Genomic DNA, 21,935 nt, shown 5'->3' with positions numbered 1-21,935 from the left:
AAAAAAAAAAAAAAAAAAAAAAACCCCAGAGAGGCTCTTAAATGATCGTGTGAAAGAGACATGACATGGTGAAACCATAAGTTAGGAACAGAAAAGGCTTTTTGAGACAAAGTGAAGCAGAGCTAAAAGGCAGCATTTCAGCTCAGTCTGTCATTTCAGGACAGCTACACTTGGCCTGTGTTCTGACTGTGTCTAACACTGTTTAGTGTGTGTAATCTCAGACAGCCAGAAGCTCTTGTGGAAAGAAAAACAAAGGGCCATGACGGACAGTGTTTGCTGTCTTTATGAAAAAAAAAAAAAAAAACAAACAAAAAAAAAACTTTGGGCAGACGATGGCAGGGGTGCAACAACCCAATTCGAACACATTTCTAAGCAGAAAATCGGCAGTGTCCACTCTACAGCCGGTGTGGCTGAAATTGTGCAAGATCATCTATTGTTGCAAAACAGCGTGGGCGTGGGAGCTGAGTAGGGAAACTATTTCGAGGGAAATTTTGCTTGTCTCACTGCCCGTCATTGTTCTGTCTCCTTGAAAGATCATGAATCTGGCTGCATGATGAAGCCCTCTGTCTCTATCTGTGGAAAAAATCCCCACTGAGATATGCCCACAGTGTACCTTTGTGGTAGATGTCATGTGAGGAAAAATGCTTACCCCATTGGGAAAACATTAACTGTAATGCAGGGGTCCAAACTGAAGCGACTTCGCTCGACATTTACCTTGTGTTTAAAAGTTCCAAGGTGAATTTGTATCCTGCATTTTACCAACAGTGGGAAATGCTTAAAAGAAAGAGGCGGGCAGGGAGTAATAAAAATATGAATACCCCCAGTGAGAAAAATGGCAGTGTCAGTCTGCCAGCCAGACTCAGATAACGCGCTAAAATAAGGTTCCTCACCTTGGGGAAGAAAGTGCGCGTGACAAACTGTTTGTACTCCAAGAAGGGGATGCCCTGGCTGCGATTCAGTTCCTTGGTCAGATCTGTCATGTCTGTTTGCAGCTCTGCAAAGCCTGCAAGGACAAAACATAAGGAACAATGAAACCTATTGTCTGGATAAGAGAGTTATTTTTCTTGAAGCAAAATATGTTAAGATGTGTTTGGGTTCTGATGCTCTGATTACTGTCCAGGGTCATATCCTTGATGAATATTAAACATAGAAAAGTGTAATCCTGTGATCTTTTTCCCGGTTTCCTTGCCAGACTGTGCAGCTCATCTCAGTATGGAGGCAAATATTTACCAAATGCCAATCACAGCAGCCAAATCCAGTCTGAGGCTTTTATCCAAAACATGTGTGCAGGCTGAGGTCTACATGCAGAAACGGTATCGGCATGTCCAGACACCCACTCCTATCTACATGCTAATACTGCAGTGGCGCTACATTTCACCAGACGATGATGTTCGCCTCTAATGAGAGGCTGGAGATATTTTATGGGAACATACTTCCTTTCACAGGCAGAGAGACATATTTAGGTTAAAATCGCAATTTCTTTAGAGTCTGTCTAATAAGGAAGAATAAAAATGAAAAATCCAGAGGGATTTTATGGTGCCTTATAAAAGTATGGGATGCTTTTTCTACACTGTTTTTTTTTTTTTTTTACATTACAGCTACAAACTCTAATACATTTCACTGGGATTTTAGATGGCATACCTCAGCTAAGCCATGCATAATTGGGAAGGAAAAGGGCACATTGTTTTTCACAAATACAAATATGGAGAATGCCATGCATTTTTAATGTCCTTTATTCCCATACCGTTAAATAAAACCAACCAGTTGCCTTCAAATGTCACCACTGAGTAATTTAACATCAGCACAGTCAAAACTTTGTAGAACCACATGTCAAGTCTCTATTCATTTGTCTTTTGAAAATGGCTCAGTCTGCGTCAGATTGGATGGAGAACATCGATCAACATCGGTTTCTTTCAAGTCTTTCCAAAACTGGATTTAATTCTACACTTTGACTAGGCCTTTTTAAGAGATAAAGCTTGTTCATCTTTTTGAAAGGTTGTGTTTAGGTTGAATGACTGGAATCGCTTTTCTTGCTAAAGACAAACATCTCGGCAGCTTGAGGCCTCCAGCATCACTCTTTCACTGTGGATATAGAGTTCAAATGATGCACAGTATTACTTTATACCACACATAGGCTCTTGCTTCTAGGATGAAAGCAATTTAATTTTTTTTTTTCTGGAATACTTGCATGGCACTTGATGTATGGATTATTACTCCTTTAAGTTATTTATCCTCTCAACTAGATCACATCATTTGGTGCAGAATAAATGGAGAGGCTAAATATAAAACCGTCCCTGTGCTTCTGTTTTCACACAAACTCCTCCTGTTGGAGCAATGTTTGGACCATCAGTTTCCTGTCGTCTTTTACCCCTCCTTTTTTTTCCTCAAAGAGCTACTTTCCTCTCAGCAGAAAGATCCCTCGTTTTGTGCGCACTCACCATGAACTCGTCCACAAATCTATCTATGTCCTCTGACTAAATAACCTCGCCTCTCCTCCTCCTCTCCCTCCCACGCCTCCGCTTCTTCCCCCGGCTTGCGGCCCTCGTTCTCGTTCCTATCACTTCCTCCTTCCATTTCTCTTTCGCTATCCGTCCCCCCCTCCATCTCTGCTCCATAAATCTGGCTGCTCAGACATGGAGTGGCCTTCGCTCGGGCCTACTCTAATGTTCAGACGCACGCACAAACATACAGACACACAGAGGCTTTTTTTTCCCTATAGATGGAGGACAGACTATGTGGCCACTCGGTAAATCTGTGTGTGACTGATCATTTGTCAGGCTCTTCATTTTATGAGTCACGCTTACGAGGCACAAATCTGTCAACTTTTGTGTCTCCTTCCCTCTTCAGATGAGACAGCCTCCAAACCAAGTGCCATTTTTTTTTTGCACGCAAACACGAGAACATATACAAACAGGCAAAGACAAGGCTTTACATTTCAGTGTTCCCCTTTTAACCTCACCTTTCCGGATCTCCTCTCTGATCTGAGACTCCATCTCCTCCATTTGGAGAAGAGTTTTCTGCCAGTAGCGTTCAGCCCTCCGGCTCTTCGTGCAGTACACGACGAGAGCTGCGAACGACAGCAAACGGTGAGAAAAAACAAACAGGCGCTTCACGCAGTATGGGGTCAAAATGGTTCTGAAATATTTTCATTAACGATTTTCAGCAGAGCTTCTGTGTCGCAGGTTTTGAAATTAATTTCAATCCTAAAATGTTGAATGAGACATTGTCCACATTGCGTAATGGCTAAGCACAATTCATGTACACACACACTCTCTCGTCGGTAGCATTACACCTAAAATGTCTGGCAGGAAACAGAGGAGCTTTTGTGAATATATGATCCAAAATGGGAAATGGTGTGAAAGTACACACTCGCACTAATTTTCACCCGTACACCTGCCCTGCAGACCATCTCGGTTTCTGACTACAGAGAACAGACACACAGACGGAATTGGGAACACTGGAGTCTTTGTGCGCTGGATACTAAAGAGGGATGAAGCAAGTGCAGGAAACTACAAGCTTAGAATTCCTTTTATCTCTTTCCACATCTGGAGCATCCGTAGCTGCAGCAGGCACGCATCCATCATCTGCTGGCAGGCCTGTGTGTGTGCGTGTGTGTGCGTGCGTGTGTGTGTGCTGGACCTACCCACTGTGCACAGAAGCAGCAACACGCAGCACACCACAATGGACACCACAATGGCCAACTCGCTGCCGCCGAGCTGCACTTTGGTGATCATGTGGCGGAAGTTTCCCACCTGCACCTAGAAAGAGAAAGAAGACTTCCACATAAACCTGGGTCACGTTTGCTGAAACTCTGACTTCTCTTTTTTCAGAATTAATTTCACAGTGGCAATCGCAAATACCACTAGTCCTATACTGATCATTTTTTATCAAAGAGTATGTTGCTGTGATGGACAAAACAAATGCAGGAACAGCGTTAAGGTGTAACTAAGTATTATTAAAATGTAAAGAAATCACAAATGTGAGTAAAGGACTTTTCTCCACTCCAGTTTTGAAACCGTGCTCCAGTTTCCACTAGTGGTTATTTGGCTGTTTTCAGTGGAAATATTTGTATCAACTACTAATTAGCTAAACATAAAGCAAATTAGCAAAAGCAAGATAAACTGAGATTTAAATTTCAAACATACAGCCAAACAGATCATCTTTTTTTCATGGACATTAACTGCTTGAACTGAAAAACTGCAACATCCAAACGAGAGAGGCATAGTGCAAAAGAGTTTAGGAAACTGTGATGGATGACAATGAGGTATAGGCCTGTCAAGCTGTGTCAGCTCTGTAAGCAGATATGGTTTAAAAAATGTCCATCGTATAGTTCATGTGGTTTAAGGTCATTTTAAAGAAATGTCAAAAAAATTCAGAGTATCTAAAGGTTTTGCCTGGTATAAGCTCATCCTGCCCCTCCCACTCCTGTTGCTGTCACTGCCATTCAGTTGGCAGAAAGAAGAATTTCGGATTTGTCTCTAAGTTGCATAACTGACAAAGTTGGCAGTTTGGAAATATTTTTGGTTGAGGAAAATACAGACAGTAAAAGCGTGGAAGCTAAAGGAGAGCTGGTCAGTCTTATTAAGGTAATATCTTAAAGTTACAAGCAACATATCTGTAAAACAGTTGTCTGCAGGTTCTCAGCAGTCAGAATAGTTGTTTTTCTGTTGTAAATATAAAACATTGGATTCCTTCACCTTTCAGTGTTAAGTCTGTGTAAATAAAGGGATACTCTGGTATTTTATTCAAGATTATCACAACTTAATCTCATTCCAGTTCATGCCTAATTACAAAGAATCAGTAACAAATACTTTTGTTTACATGTGCTTCAAGTTATTTCGGACATTTTTAAGTACTTGCTAAGCCAATAGCACTGCACTGAATATGCATTGAAACACTATAGCAACACGTTTAAAGATACAAGATACACAGCATAAGGACATGCAAGAGAGTTAAATCAGCAGAAGTGGAAATAAACAAGTTTGAAAATCAAAGCACGGCAACCATATTGAATTGTGAGGTTTGGTTGGTAAGAAATATCCAATGTTGCTACTTTAAAGTCTCGCTTCTGGCTTTCTGATTCTTTTTCCGTGTTGGGCATTTATTATCAAAAATGTTGTTTTTGATAATAAATGGAACGCATACTTTTCTTTTTTATTTAATGAGAAAACAGCAAACTGAAAAACAATAACTGTTGTGTTACTGTTGTGAAATGTCATCAAAAACGTTTACCAAAGTAGAAGAACCATTTCAAATCATAATGTTGATGAAAATAAAACATATACATCATAACAAAATTACATAAACCTATATTTTCTATAGAAATACCATCTCTAACTTGGCAGCAGATGATGCTGTTTAAATTTGTCTTTAGTCCATGAATAAAGACAAATTATTCAAATTACACTTCTTAAAGTAAAATTTTTTATATCCTTATCACCCATGTCCAAGATGCCAGTGACCTGCTTTCAGAGCAAGGAAAACTATTCCCTCTGAAATTAATCAAGATTTCCCTCTGACATTTCTGTGCACAGAGTAGCTTGTTTGCCAAAATTCAAAAATCACATAAGTATCAAAATACTCAATATTTATAGCCTGTAGAAAACTTTCCAGGTGAAAGTCTTTCACTCCTCATGTAGTGAAGTGACATAAGATTTACAACAAAATGGATGTTAAATTACTGTAATAATCTTTAGGTTATTTTGTTAAGCAACATTTCATGCTTTGATTTAACACGTCCCTTCTTTATATTAACATCATTCAAACAGCTAGGTATTGCTTTTTAAAGTATTTTTAAGGGTGCCGCTGCTCATCAGAAATCATCATAAGCTAACTCCAAAGCTGCATAGTGGTATTAAAAGCAATGTAGCAGCACTTTAGATGGGCTTAAACTGAGCTGCTGATGTTAACAGCAGTAAATACAGCTGCAGTAGACTAAATAAAATGAAATACAGGAATAAACTTTTCAAGCCGAGTTAATTTTAGCTACTGTCCCTGGGTATGTGCTTGAGGTACGATAACCTTTTATTTTCTTCTTCCGTTAAATTTCTACTCTATTACATACAGGCAGTAAAGTGTATTTGAAAGACAGATACAAAGATGAAGGGAGAAAAGCTCAGGAAGACAGATCAGGTGTGAGGAGGAATAACATTAAAGGACTCGTTTATTATATTTTTATCCCAGGACTGCACCAGAATAGCACGTTCCGATTCACATATGAAAATACTTTTTTTTTTTCTTGTGTTTTATGCAGCTTCTCAGTTAATCTTAAATCACGAACAAGCCCTTTAAGCTCCTGTCTTTTCCAGTCTCTCTACTCCCAGGCTTTGCTGAAACCTTTGCCCCTTTTAGCTGCACAGTGGAGCCTCTAAAAGCCAACTGCAAGCCCACTAAGTAATTATTTTTTAACTGATTGTGAAAGACAACTTTCCTAATCCACACTGCTGTGTAAAAATATTCACACCCCCTTGAACTTTTCAGCTACTTTCCACACTGCAACTGCAACCTTTTCTTGTTGATGTTGCAAGTGTTAGATCAACACAAAGTGCTGCAGGATTGGGAAGTGGTAGGAAAACAAAGCACAGTCCAAATGTAATTGTACCCATAAAAAGGACAAAATAAATAAATCTTTCTACCTCACTAGTCAGGCTAGTGAGGTAGAAAGATATCTTTAAAGTTGGTTCACAAGGGTTAGTTTTAGTGTCGTTTCCACCCCAAACCTTTATTCCAGAGTGTTAGTTTATATTTAGTTGGCAAAAAAAATAAGGACAGCGTCTTTTCTAAACAACATATTTAAAACCTTTTGCAAATAGGGGCGCAGGTGCTGGCGCATACACAGACAACCCTATCCATTTTGCAATGGAGACAGGTGCACACATGCAAAAAAAGAAATTAGGCTGTAGGTTTTGAAAAATGTTCCCTCTCTCAGAGCTGGAAGAGTCACCCAGTTCAAACTAACCCAGATGTGGCAAGAAGTGAACTTTCACTTCTCCCTTCTGATTAGTCAGCAGGGTCCTCTGTGGTCTCAGCTCACTTCGTTCCCTGCTCATCTGCAATCCCAGCATACTTCATAAAAAGAGACTCAGATAAAAAACCCTCCAATCCTCAAACCAAATCCTTCTTACACACAACTCTGTGGGGGAAACAAGCTCATTGGGTTGCCTTGCTTTCAACATTCCTCCATCCCCCTTCGAGTTCAGGCGCTTATTTACACGGAGCAGCCAGAGAAGGCCTTCTTTTTCCAGAGACTGCACCACTGTGACCCGGTGTAATGGAGGGGAAAATGCCATTGTTCCATGTTCCTGTTTCGCTTGGGGTAGAAAAACATTGCTTCCTCACGTCTACTGCTGCAGCACTTCAGAGCCAGGCATAACACAGGCATGCAAAAATAGATCTGCTTCTTAAAGTAAGTGAAAAAAAAAAAAACCCACTAATGGCCACAAACTTTGCCTGAGCAAAGCATATGAGCATTTCTTTAAATCTGCCGACACAAAGGAAAATAAATGCGAGGGCTATATTTACAGCCTTGTCAAATGCAAACACTTCCTATTTGCTCATGCGCAGGCAGCCCACCCATTTCTGTTATGACATTTCCTCTGACCCTTGCCCTCTGCTCATGTTGTCGCTAATTACCCCTGTTTAGTCTGAGTGATCTTGATAGACAGAAGAGGTGGGCGTGCACCTGAGAGTGCTGCAGGTACAAGAAAGAGGTGGAGGAGAAATAAGAGGCTCTTATTTCTATTTCTGTACAAAAGTGGAGGAAACTTCTCTCAGAGAACAACTCAGCTGAAAACAGATGCTTCAGAGCTTTCTCATCAAAAACTAGCAGCGTAGCTCATATTTGAATATGGATGAGCAGAGTCCCTCCTAATAAAGTGTTGTCAAAATAGATCAGAATGGACAACAACATATGCGAACAAGAGTAGAAGTGCTTTATGTTTTTACTTAACTTGGAAGAAAAACTACCCCACTGGAAAGTGAGATCATCGCTGACTCAGAATAATTGTGTAGCAATGTGAGTGACAAGAACTGAAGGACACAAAGATCAGTTGATAAATACAATGTGTCACTGTTTTGTTGTTACGTTTTGTCACTAAGTGACGGCTCAGCACCCCAGCTAATATTATATTGTCATGCTTTGAAACCCGAAACCATTCATAAAACATGATAGAGGTGGCTCAGACATCTTACTTGCAGTGCCTGGGTTCCTGCACGCTAAATCTGTTTCAGTTAACATCACAGATGGTCCTGATTCTGACTAAATATTTGGCTTAAATGCTAAATGACAGATGGGTGAGGAGCTGAAATTATCAGGGTCTGTTGAGCAATAATATTCAAGATGAGATGAGATGAGATGAGGGTCTGTGCGAAAACCGCAGCGAGGTTGTGGTGTTTGTACTTACGGTGACAGGAAGCTCACTTTCGCTGGAGCTCAGCTGCCCGTTGATGGTGCAGTGGAACAGCTGGTCGTTATGGAAGCTGATGTTACAGGGATAGGAGCCAATCATCACCGAGTATTCCTCCGGCACCAGCTCCAGCTCACTCGGCACTTTCTGCTGCAAAACATATAAAAAATAAATAAATTAAAAAAAAATCATGAGCCGGTCAGTGCCAAGAGTTTTCTCCTCTTTGAACAGGCCTAGGTAATAAAGATGCAAAGCCTTAGCCAACATGCACATACAAGCATTGCAATAGATTACTTTTCTTTCTACATTTTACAATGTTAGGGGTTATGAGTTAGACCTGCACAAAGTAGAGTGCGATTGCAATGCAGAAAAAACTGATACACGAAGTTTTAGATAAATATGAAGCTTGAAAAAAGTAAATGGTTTTGTAGTCAGCCCCCTTGAATGCAATTCCCCTAAATAAAATCCAATGGATCCTGCTTAGAATTGCAGGATGTTACTCATGGTGGCAACATGTTGGAGCAACTCTGTTTAGCCCATCCTGGTTTGTTCTTCTGCTAGACTTTAGTTCATAATTGTTTTGGTTGAGGTGTTGGACAATTGGTCTCTCTGGTTTTGGATCCTGTGCTACTGGAAGCATTTTTGCTCTTGTTTTTTTTTTTTTAATTATTATTTTTTATTTAGGACAGTTATGATGCGTAACCCTGGCAACAAGGCATTGGTTTTTACAACTGGGAACAACTTATTAGCATCTCAAAAGCTCAAATAATAACTGAACTGTGACCCCCAAGTCCCAGAGGAGTTGAAAAGGAGACTTCAAAAGCGGAGCGAGAAGGCAGAAGTTCAAACCATCTTTTCCATTGAACATAATGTGCAAGAATTATAGCCCCACTCCAGTGTCTCTCTGACCAATTTTCTGACAATACCTCCTGAGAGAGACTGAAAGAGGTGTAGCAAAAGCAAATGAGGTGGGTAGGCAATGCTTGCGAACTACTGATGGTGTAATCAAGACATAGTACTGTGGACTACTGTGTTTACTGCCTGGATACTGAGTTGCTAGCATATCATGATAGTAACGAGACAGTCATACAGCAACAGTCTGTAGTCAGAAGCCCCTTCAGATTTGTTGCAAGACTCACTGCCACTCAAGATCCAATCTGCCCACAGCATCACCATCCACAACCACTACTCGGATGATATGAGTTTGTTTATTTACCTTTGAGATAAAGTACGTTTAAAACAAAATTTTCCTTCACATTTCAGCCAATTTGGAAAAGGGAATTAATCAAGGTGTGACTAAATCTCAATATAAATATATAGCTGTTCTGTGAAGAGAACAATCACAGAATGGGAGACTTGTAATTGACGATGTCTACCTGCAAAATATATCTGAGCATCATAGATGCTCTCCATCCACTCTGACTGATCTTCAGCTTAATTGGAATGAGCTAAAATCTTTTTTTCTCAAGATGGTCAAAGCTGGTTGAGATTAAGACTTGCAACTGTAATTGCAGCAAAAAGGTGGTTTTTACAAAGAATGTAACATTCAGATTAAGTGCCACGCTGTTAAATAATAGGGTGAGTAGATTTCTAAATGTAAAGAAAATTGCAAAGCAATGTATTATTATGTCCTCCCTTCACAATTATGTTCTATTTCTGTTGGTCTATCAGGTAAAACACTATGAAGTCTGGGGTTAAGACATTTCCTGGTGTATGAATACATTTACTGTATGCTACAGTGAGCTGTCTGGGTGAGTCCAGAACAACACTCAGCGCCGTCGCAGAGGTCTGTAGCAATGAATCTAACTGTCCTACTTCTATCCAACACCCCCTCTCACTGCTGGGAGCTACACTAATTAAAGGGGCCCATCTCTGATTTTACACGTTACGTGTGACTTCAAGTCATGTGGAGTGGCAGACCTCAACCGTTTCATACAGTTCCACTTTGTCTTCTGGGTGTCCACAGGGAGCTTTCTACAGTCTGAAAAAAAAAAAAAAAAATCATTCCTACTGCTGGTGACATCATCCCCGCTGCCTTGGGCTTTACACACTGTCGGCTTGGAAAGTGAAGGATGTTTGTCTGCCAGTCAGGGTTCAGTAACATTTTTAATTAGGAAGCATTTTGGGAAATTTGTAATGTTGGGCCTCATCTAGAGTCAATCCAACCATGTCCATTAATCTAAAAGTGAGCATACATCAGCCTTCTCCGCAGCTTCATCTTACGTTTATGCGTCTGCTGCAAATCCCAAAACGATCCGTAGGGATGAGATTAAATTGCTGAATTATTCCTTTAATGGGAATTCCATAAAGTCTCTGTGGATCTTATGGATTTCTACTCAGAACATCTTCTACAGTTATTTTAAGCCTGCAGGGAGGTTTTTATTGGGTCTAATTTTTTACAGCTGTACTTGTTCATCGCTTATACACCCGTTTCCTTTGTGGGTGTTCGTCTTACAAGCTTAGATTTTCTACAAGGGGCTTGGCAGGTTTAGGGGTTCTGCAGAGAATCGTGAATCTAAGCAGGAAGACAAGATGCTGGAAACACTGCAGGTTAGACGTTCCCTGGCCTGAATCTTCTATTAATCGCTGGGGACACTCTCATCTTCCTCTCTCTTTGAGCTTTAACTGCTCTGCCTTCATCTACATTTTGACAAACAGCAAAATGCCCAGCTGGTTAAGCATCACAAGCTTGTCAGTCTAGATTAGATCAGAAAACCCAACATTATCATCACACCCTGTCTTTTTTCATCATCTTGACATGTGCCTCCGGTTTGACCTTTGAACTTATGACGGTTGATTCTTTAGCGTTTCAGATGGATTGGAGTCACCGTATTGAGAGAAGTACAGCAAAGCACAAATTCATTTTTTCAGCGGCCAATTTGTCTGGAGATTTGCTGCTGTCCTTGTTCATGACCCCACTATCAGTCAGGCTTCAGTCGCTGGACAGATGGTTTCACTTATGACCCTATGATAGTCAGGTGTACATGACTGCATGGTTGAAACAAGGACTGTAAGCTCTCCAGGTTTCTGCAGCTGCAGAACAAGCTCAAATCACTGCAACCCCAAGATTTCAATTTTAAAGGGGACAGGTATCTAATTTATTTTCCAGTCATATAGCGCCATTTTATAGCACCATCAAGTAACTACGTCACCTTCTTTGAGTAGAAAAATGTGGTATATATGACTTAGAAGAAATTTGGTTTCGCTGTTAAAACCCACTTTCAGGACGTCATCACAACAATATTGCTCTATTAAGCCTTTAACAATTTTTTTTTTTACCACCGTTTCACTGAGAAGTAGTTTGTATGATGTTGATGATGGTGTTTGCTAATTGCTAATGCCGCTAGTCTGGATAAGCTGAGTGGGGAGAGGGTTTATGATTCATGAGAGCAAGCGTTTATGATGGCTGCCATGGGAGACTAAAGGATTCCTCAAACCTTTATGAAACAATTAAAGCATCACTCCAGGTATGTTTTTGTTGAGGGAATAACATTAAATTATATAAAGCTCTAAAACGTTGTTTTTACACAATACACCACTGTTAATAAAGATTTATTTTTTTCCTGGATGGCTTGCACCTCTGAAAATCTCAGAATCAGAATTACTGTATTGTCAATAAGTAAGAAAGCACAATGAAGCTTAATGACTTTCTATTTGCGTCATATCTTCTTTATGTAAATTGATCTTGAGAACATCCTTGAGACTGATCTACACACGACTGAGAGATGTAAATCAAGACTAGACGTTTCCCTTAAAAGACCAACTGATCAAAACCATTCAGGCCTGGCTATGAATGTCACTACTGCGAGCCACAACCCACAACACAAGCACAAAGGACAAGTTGCAAAAAGGATGAAAAATGCCCTTTAATATTTCAACAAGGTCAATCCTCAAAGTGGACCAAATGTTTGCAAACACGCACAAGGCTAGTAACTCAGAAACAGCAGAGCTGCATTTTATCATTGACCTTTCATTCTTTATGTAATCCCAATAATTACATGACTGAAACACGCTTTGATCTCTGCAATTAACCTAGTATGAACAACACTGCGATTACTTATTGGAAGGATGACCAGACCTACAAAAAATTCCCCTGTTAGTTTGAAACAGCAACATCCCTTCAATATAATTAGGCCAAGTGAGGAAGTGTGTTTCTGTGTGTGTGTATGTGTGTGTGTGTCTTTATCACCAGAGGGTTTCCTTTCTGTGATTACACACAGAGGGTCCCTACAGGATGCAGCCTCTTTAACCTTTGTCAAAAAGTGCTTCGTCACAACCAACACACACACAGAAAATGAAAAGTATCATCCATGTATATATATATATATATATTGAAATACTTTGCAAAAATTGATTTAAAAATATGAGAGTCACAATATTTTCTGTAGAAAACATAGTTGAATTAAAACAAGTGTTTTCTAAACTCTGAGGAAGGATGCACAGCAAACCCCACCTCTGGTCCTGGCTGACTAACAAGCTTCCTATTAAACAAACACATTCTGTCTGCAGCCTCCCCTCCCTTCAGGTCCACCGCGACTGGAATCCACCTTTCCTAAATAAAGCAGGAAACAACAGACAAGTCGCTCATGTAGGCAGGCAGAGACAGCGACTCCTGCAGCGACCTCCTCCTAGCACGCGCTAACACATAAAGAGGAGGTGGCATCATGTTCAGACATCCTTGTCTGTGCTGTTCCTGTGTGCGTGTCGCGCGGTGTCACAGCCGGCAGCCCTTTAACGTGATGGATTCAAGCAGACAGGTGCTTAAATCAGCCAGAACGCACAAACACGGGGCCTCCCACTGAGCTGCCACTGCACCCCACCCTACCCCACTCACACCTCCAACAGAAATCAACATGCTTAGGAGGACAGGGTCTTTGATGTGTTTTATGTGCCTCTGGTTTATGTGAATATAAATAAGGACACGCTCAGCTCTGTCTGATGTGCACAGTCGAGTTTGTCTTGTTAAGTAATGATTTTGCATCCAAAAACCAAGAAAGGAAATTCCATCACTTGTTGATGGCTTTTAGTGATCACAAATATTTGTCACAAATATTTGCCACGAAGTCAGCTTGGCATCATAAGAGAGCACTTAACCAAAAATAATAAGCAATGAATGTGTCTAATTATATCTAGCTCCTCTCTGACTGTGGGAAAAGCAGTGCCAGTTGTCTGACTTGTTCAGTCCTTCTCTATAGGAACACATTTTGACCAAAAAGATGAATTATGACAGAATGATTCTTTATCCTGCACCATAATCTCAAAAAAAAAAAGAAAAATGACTGTAAAAAATGAGAAAATCCAATCTTTAACTAACTTCAGAACATTGATTAAGTTAAGAAATCACTGTTTTTAACTAATTACAGGAGCCATAATTATTGACATCCATTATGCTTATGCTTATGACAAAACTGACATAGTTAGGCATCGTTTCTTTTTATCTATCTATTCTTTACATTTTAAGTGAACTAGAGGGCCACTTATTTGTAATTGTAGCCTACTTGCTTAGCTATAGATGTTACATTACACAGCCTCTGCCTGCCTCTTTTATCCATCTCTTCTTAATGAGAAACACCAGAGAACATATCATCCATAAGCCATAAAGTAGCTTCTTGTCATAACTTATCCATATTTGCAGACAGAACGACAAATAAAACCTTAAGAACACAGTAATAGATTTGAGGATGTGACAACTGGATGTCAATGAAACTCTTATGTTATTGTTTTTGTTACTGCATTAGCAAAAAAAGATGTAAAAAAGGAAAACAATTGCATGTAAATCTACAATCGTGAAAAATAGTAAGTTCACAGCCAGCACCGAGTTTAGATGATAATGTTTATAATCCCACTATATAACCCTGCATAATATACCCTTTCAAAGGTTTAGGTTGCTTTTGAATATCCGTGCTACGCTGACTGGCAGAAACCTAGCTTGTTAAATTATTGTGATAAATGAATTTTTATTATTAACTATTAAACAGTAAGGTAAGATAAAATAAGAAGATGGAAAGAGCATCACAACAAGTAAGCTGTCTTGTTAAAAAAAAATATTTCATTGATTAGAAGAGTATGAAAATTGTTGACATATTGTTGTTTATGAAATGCTATTATCATATTGTTATTTCCCAAAAAATCAACTGCTTGTACATTGTTTTGTTATCTTTCAAATGACGATGGTTTTATTTCCTGTCACAAACTTACTTCTTGGTCGGACGAAAACTGACTTAAAATCTAAACCTGATAGGTTATGAATGATTTTGGGTTTAGCTGTAGCTATAGCAACTGGGACTAAAAACTACTGTTCAGGATATCAGTCAATAATAAATTCTGTCCACATTAAAGATTTATTGAGTGGATTTTTTTCAAATCCTTTTCAACCCATTAACGGCACATATTTTCTTTGGTGAGCCCCAAACCAACTTCACACGGTCTGATAAGGGGTCTGGTTCACTGAGCAGGCGAGGGGGGCTGACAGGAAGTGGCTTCAAGCTCCCGCATGCCACAAAACAATGTCGCAGAATGGGCGCCACTCGTATACTTCAGGGTTTAGTCACTCATCTAACAGTAAAATTAAACAGAGTTATGAAAATATACAAGTGACAATGTTCCTGAAGCAGGCAGGAGACATGATTATGATGTGAAAGCTCCCACGGTTCTCTCAGTGTCTCTGAACCAACTGCAATCTCAGTTTTCTTTCAGTAAGAAATATCCCAAAAAATAAAGCCTAATGTTAAAAAAAACAAAAATGTTAGTGCATAACCACGCACACACCCACTTACAGTCATTTTAGTTGTTTACATAAACTTCTCAGATTTTCTTTGAGTTTCATGCTCGATAGACCGATTAGTAATTCTCTTTTCATCTACTTAGTAGCTAAAAACAACACAAAATAAACCAATGTAAACATAACGTCACTGACTTAGGTCTGAAGACCTGAAATAAACTCAGGTCATTTAACATTTCTAGATGTGTTGCCATTCGGCTGCATCAGCTTCTTCTGTCAAATGTATCTGAAGCAGCATTCCCTCATGTTCAATTTGATTATCTGAAACCAAACCACTACAGGTCTCTTAGTATGAGTGTACACAGTGTTCAGAGGTTAAATAAAGTTTAAATTGTCAGTTTATTTGAATATTTCCTGATTAATTCCCATAAATTTGATTTAAAAGTTGCTTAAAATACATCAAATCAGTGATGAATTACTACAAACGATGGGAAACAGGAAGGAAATATAATTGTGATAAAAGTCGGTTAATATTAAATAAATCACGCCTGAACACAGCAGGGATGCACATCCTGTCTCAGCTTCGTTACTCACATTGATGATGAGAGTCAGTGGCTCCCCTGAATGGTGTTTGATCTGCTTGTCCTTGTTGGTGGTGAAGAACTGAGGGTCCTCCACGTATCCCAGCTGGAAGTGCTCTTTATGATGCTCCCCGTCCTCTTCCTCAGGCCTGTCATCGGCGGACGAAGGGCTGTCTCCGGTGTATGGGACCCCGTTCAGGACGAACTGCACCGAGGTTTCCTGGGACTGGCTGGACTCCGGAGATAGACAGGTGATTGTTGAGGAGGAGAGAACGCTGCAGTTCTGCAAAAAATAAAAATAAAAAAGATAAATAATAGCTAAAACCTTTCATGAAATAATAAATTACACTCAAAGTAGCATGGCTGAAAAATTGCTTACTGTTTGCCCAATTTCCAGGACATTCATGATGACACTCTGAACCAGATCAAAACCGTGACCTTTAACCGTGATGGTCCTGCCACCACTGTGACACAAACACACGACAATCGTTACATCGCAGACACTAAAAATTTGCCTAGAATTCACTTACAAGGCTTCTGGGAGTTTACTCACCTGAGGAAGCTCTTCGTTGGGTGGATGAAGCTGATAGTTGGGTTTTGCTCATAGGTGTACATGGTGCTGAGGTTTGCTTCCTCACAAGGATGGTCCTCGAACTCCACACAAACCGTCACCAGCTCAGCGTCTGCCTCCAACGCTGGAGGCATGATGCATTTAATCGTTTGATCCGTTTTTCTGGGGGGAAAAAAATAAAATAAAATAAAATAAAAAGATGTAAACACTGTTACCCGCAACTTGTGATGTGTAGCAAAAAGTTCAATCCTAAAAACTGTTTCTGATTACAGCTGGAGTTACTNGTTAGGGGTTATGAGTTAGACCTGCACAAAGTAGAGTGCGATTGTGATGCAGAAAAAATTGATACACGAAGTTTTAGATAAATATGAAGCTTGAAAAAAGTAAATGGTTTTGTAGTCAGCCACTTGAATGCAATTCCCCTAAATAAAATCCAATGGATCCTGCTTAGAATTGCAGGATGTTACTCATGGTGGCAACATGTTGGAGCAACTCTGTTTAGCCCATCCTGGTTTGTTCTTCTGCTAGACTTTAGTTCATAATTGTTTTGGTTGAGGTGTTGGACAATTGGTCTCTCTGGTTTTGGATCCTGTGCTACTGGAAGCATTTTTGCTCTTGTTTTTTTTTTTTTAATTATTATTTTTTATTTAGGACAGTTATGATGCATAACCCTGGCAACAAGACATTGGTTTTTACAACTGGGAACAACTTATTAGCATCTCAAAAGCTCAAATAATAACTGAACTGTGACCCCCAAGTCCCAGAGGAGTTGAAAAGGAGACTTCAAAAGTGGAGCGAGAAGGCAGAAGTTCAAACCATCTTTTCCATTGAACATAATGTACAAGAATTATAGCCCCACTCCAGTGTCTCTCTGACCAATTTTCTGACAATACCTCCTGAGAGAGACTGAAAGAGGTGTAGCAAAAGCAAATGAGGTGGGTAGGCAATGCTTGCGAACTACTGATGGTGTAATCAAGACATAGTACTGTGGACTACTGTGTTTACTGCCTGGATACTGAGTTGCTAGCATATCATGATAGTAACGAGACAGTCATACAGCAACAGTCTGTAGTCAGAAGCCCCTTCAGATTTGTTGCAAGACTCACTGCCACTCAAGATCCAATCTGCCCACAGCATCACCATCCACAACCACTACTCGGATGATATGAGTTTGTTTATTTACCTTTGAGATAAAGTACGTTTAAAACAAAATTTTCCTTCACATTTCAGCCAATTTGGAAAAGGGAATTAATCAAGGTGTGACTAAATCTCAATATAAATATATAGCTGTTCTGTGAAGAGAACAATCACAGAATGGGAGACTTGTAATTGACGATGTCTACCTGCAAAATATATCTGAGCATCATAGATGCTCTCCATCCACTCTGACTGATCTTCAGCTTAATTGGAATGAGCTAAAATCTTTTTTTCTCAAGATGGTCAAAGCTGGTTGAGATTAAGACTTGCAACTGTAATTGCAGCAAAAAGGTGGTTTTTACAAAGAATGTAACATTCAGATTAAGTGCCACGCTGTTAAATAATAGGGTGAGTAGATTTCTAAATGTAAAGAAAATTGCAAAGCAATGTATTATTATGTCCTCCCTTCACAATTATGTTCTATTTCTGTTGGTCTATCAGGTAAAACACTATGAAGTCTGGGGTTAAGACATTTCCTGGTGTATGAATACATTTGCTGTATGCTACAGTGAGCTGTCTGGGTGAGTCCAGAACAACACTCAGCGCCGTCGCAGAGGTCTGTAGCAATGAATCTAACTGTCCTACTTCTATCCAACACCCCCTCTCACTGCTGGGAGCTACACTAATTAAAGGGGCCCATCTCTGATTTTACACGTTACGTGTGACTTCAAGTCATGTGGAGTGGCAGACCTCAACCGTTTCATACAGTTCCACTTTGTCTTCTGGGTGTCCACAGGGAGCTTTCTACAGTCTGAAAAAAAAAAAAAAATCATTCCTACTGCTGGTGACATCATCCCCGCTGCCTTGGGCTTTACACACTGTCGGCTTGGAAAGTGAAGGATGTTTGTCTGCCAGTCAGGGTTCAGTAACATTTTTAATTAGGAAGCATTTTGGGAAATTTGTAATGTTGGGCCTCATCTAGAGTCAATCCAACCATGTCCATTAATCTAAAAGTGAGCATACATCAGCCTTCTCCGCAGCTTCATCTTACGTTTATGCGTCTGCTGCAAATCCCAAAACGATCCGTAGGGATGAGATTAAATTGCTGAATTATTCCTTTAATGGGAATTCCATAAAGTCTCTGTGGATCTTATGGATTTCTACTCAGAACATCTTCTACAGTTATTTTAAGCCTGCAGGGAGGTTTTTATTGGGTCTAATTTTTTACAGCTGTACTTGTTCATCGCTTATACACCCGTTTCCTTTGTGGGTGTTCGTCTTACAAGCTTAGATTTTCTACAAGGGGCTTGGCAGGTTTAGGGGTTCTGCAGAGAATCGTGAATCTAAGCAGGAAGACAAGATGCTGGAAACACTGCAGGTTAGACGTTCCCTGGCCTGAATCTTCTATTAATCGCTGGGGACACTCTCATCTTCCTCTCTCTTTGAGCTTTAACTGCTCTGCCTTCATCTACATTTTGACAAACAGCAAAATGCCCAGCTGGTTAAGCATCACAAGCTTGTCAGTCTAGATTAGATCAGAAAACCCAACATTATCATCACACCCTGTCTTTTTTCATCATCTTGACATGTGCCTCCGGTTTGACCTTTGAACTTATGACGGTTGATTCTTTAGCGTTTCAGATGGATTGGAGTCACCGTATTGAGAGAAGTACAGCAAAGCACAAATTCATTTTTTCAGCGGCCAATTTGTCTGGAGATTTGCTGCTGTCCTTGTTCATGACCCCACTATCAGTCAGGCTTCAGTCGCTGGACAGATGGTTTCACTTATGACCCTATGATAGTCAGGTGTACATGACTGCATGGTTGAAACAAGGACTGTAAGCTCTCCAGGTTTCTGCAGCTGCAGAACAAGCTCAAATCACTGCAACCCCAAGATTTCAATTTTAAAGGGGACAGGTATCTAATTTATTTTCCAGTCATATAGCGCCATTTTATAGCACCATCAAGTAACTACGTCACCTTCTTTGAGTAGAAAAATGTGGTATATATGACTTAGAAGAAATTTGGTTTCGCTGTTAAAACCCACTTTCAGGACGTCATCACAACAATATTGCTCTATTAAGCCTTTAACAATTTTTTTTTTTACCACCGTTTCACTGAGAAGTAGTTTGTATGATGTTGATGATGGTGTTTGCTAATTGCTAATGCCGCTAGTCTGGATAAGCTGAGTGGGGAGAGGGTTTATGATTCATGAGAGCAAGCGTTTATGATGGCTGCCATGGGAGACTAAAGGATTCCTCAAACCTTTATGAAACAATTAAAGCATCACTCCAGGTATGTTTTTGTTGAGGGAATAACATTAAATTATATAAAGCTCTAAAACGTTGTTTTTACACAATACACCACTGTTAATAAAGATTTATTTTTTTCCTGGATGGCTTGCACCTCTGAAAATCTCAGAATCAGAATTACTGTATTGTCAATAAGTAAGAAAGCACAATGAAGCTTAATGACTTTCTATTTGCGTCATATCTTCTTTATGTAAATTGATCTTGAGAACATCCTTGAGACTGATCTACACACGACTGAGAGATGTAAATCAAGACTAGACGTTTCCCTTAAAAGACCAACTGATCAAAACCATTCAGGCCTGGCTATGAATGTCACTACTGCGAGCCACAACCCACAACACAAGCACAAAGGACAAGTTGCAAAAAGGATGAAAAATGCCCTTTAATATTTCAACAAGGTCAATCCTCAAAGTGGACCAAATGTTTGCAAACACGCACAAGGCTAGTAACTCAGAAACAGCAGAGCTGCATTTTATCATTGACCTTTCATTCTTTATGTAATCCCAATAATTACATGACTGAAACACGCTTTGATCTCTGCAATTAACCTAGTATGAACAACACTGCGATTACTTATTGGAAGGATGACCAGACCTACAAAAAATTCCCCTGTTAGTTTGAAACAGCAACATCCCTTCAATATAATTAGGCCAAGTGAGGAAGTGTGTTTCTGTGTGTGTGTATGTGTGTGTGTGTCTTTATCACCAGAGGGTTTCCTTTCTGTGATTACACACAGAGGGTCCCTACAGGATGCAGCCTCTTTAACCTTTGTCAAAAAGTGCTTCGTCACAACCAACACACACACAGAAAATGAAAAGTATCATCCATGTATATATATATATATATATTGAAATACTTTGCAAAAATTGATTTAAAAATATGAGAGTCACAATATTTTCTGTAGAAAACATAGTTGAATTAAAACAAGTGTTTTCTAAACTCTGAGGAAGGATGCACAGCAAACCCCACCTCTGGTCCTGGCTGACTAACAAGCTTCCTATTAAACAAACACATTCTGTCTGCAGCCTCCCCTCCCTTCAGGTCCACCGCGACTGGAATCCACCTTTCCTAAATAAAGCAGGAAACAACAGACAAGTCGCTCATGTAGGCAGGCAGAGACAGCGACTCCTGCAGCGACCTCCTCCTAGCACGCGCTAACACATAAAGAGGAGGTGGCATCATGTTCAGACATCCTTGTCTGTGCTGTTCCTGTGTGCGTGTCGCGCGGTGTCACAGCCGGCAGCCCTTTAACGTGATGGATTCAAGCAGACAGGTGCTTAAATCAGCCAGAACGCACAAACACGGGGCCTCCCACTGAGCTGCCACTGCACCCCACCCTACCCCACTCACACCTCCAACAGAAATCAACATGCTTAGGAGGACAGGGTCTTTGATGTGTTTTATGTGCCTCTGGTTTATGTGAATATAAATAAGGACACGCTCAGCTCTGTCTGATGTGCACAGTCGAGTTTGTCTTGTTAAGTAATGATTTTGCATCCAAAAACCAAGAAAGGAAATTCCATCACTTGTTGATGGCTTTTAGTGATCACAAATATTTGTCACAAATATTTGCCACGAAGTCAGCTTGGCATCATAAGAGAGCACTTAACCAAAAATAATAAGCAATGAATGTGTCTAATTATATCTAGCTCCTCTCTGACTGTGGGAAAAGCAGTGCCAGTTGTCTGACTTGTTCAGTCCTTCTCTATAGGAACACATTTTGACCAAAAAGATGAATTATGACAGAATGATTCTTTATCCTGCACCATAATCTCAAAAAAAAAAAGAAAAATGACTGTAAAAAATGAGAAAATCCAATCTTTAACTAACTTCAGAACATTGATTAAGTTAAGAAATCACTGTTTTTAACTAATTACAGGAGCCATAATTATTGACATCCATTATGCTTATGCTTATGACAAAACTGACATAGTTAGGCATCGTTTCTTTTTATCTATCTATTCTTTACATTTTAAGTGAACTAGAGGGCCACTTATTTGTAATTGTAGCCTACTTGCTTAGCTATAGATGTTACATTACACAGCCTCTGCCTGCCTCTTTTATCCATCTCTTCTTAATGAGAAACACCAGAGAACATATCATCCATAAGCCATAAAGTAGCTTCTTGTCATAACTTATCCATATTTGCAGACAGAACGACAAATAAAACCTTAAGAACACAGTAATAGATTTGAGGATGTGACAACT

The 21,935-nt window shown here is 39.8% G+C and overlaps 1 protein-coding gene across 1 annotated transcript in view; it reads right to left on the bottom strand.

Annotated features, from left to right (window-relative positions):
• The window catches only part of plxnd1 (plexin D1), a 115,054-nt gene that overhangs the window by 30,625 nt on the left and 62,494 nt on the right, over window positions 1-21,935 (bottom strand). Inside the window, exons 19-22 of the mRNA XM_007562336.2 lie at window positions 8,403-8,552; window positions 3,644-3,758; window positions 2,960-3,067; window positions 891-1,003 (exon numbers count right to left, since the gene is read on the bottom strand). Of these exons, the coding sequence (XP_007562398.1) occupies window positions 891-1,003; window positions 2,960-3,067; window positions 3,644-3,758; window positions 8,403-8,552 (486 nt within the window). The remainder of the gene's footprint in view (window positions 1-890; window positions 1,004-2,959; window positions 3,068-3,643; window positions 3,759-8,402; window positions 8,553-21,935) is intronic.

Source organism: Poecilia formosa, unplaced genomic scaffold (genome assembly GCF_000485575.1).
Source record: "Poecilia formosa unplaced genomic scaffold, Poecilia_formosa-5.1.2 Scaffold135, whole genome shotgun sequence".
NCBI lineage: Eukaryota > Metazoa > Chordata > Actinopteri > Cyprinodontiformes > Poeciliidae > Poecilia > Poecilia formosa.
Note: the sequence above shows the minus strand (reverse complement) of the source record. Positions and strands in the feature narration are given on the sequence as shown.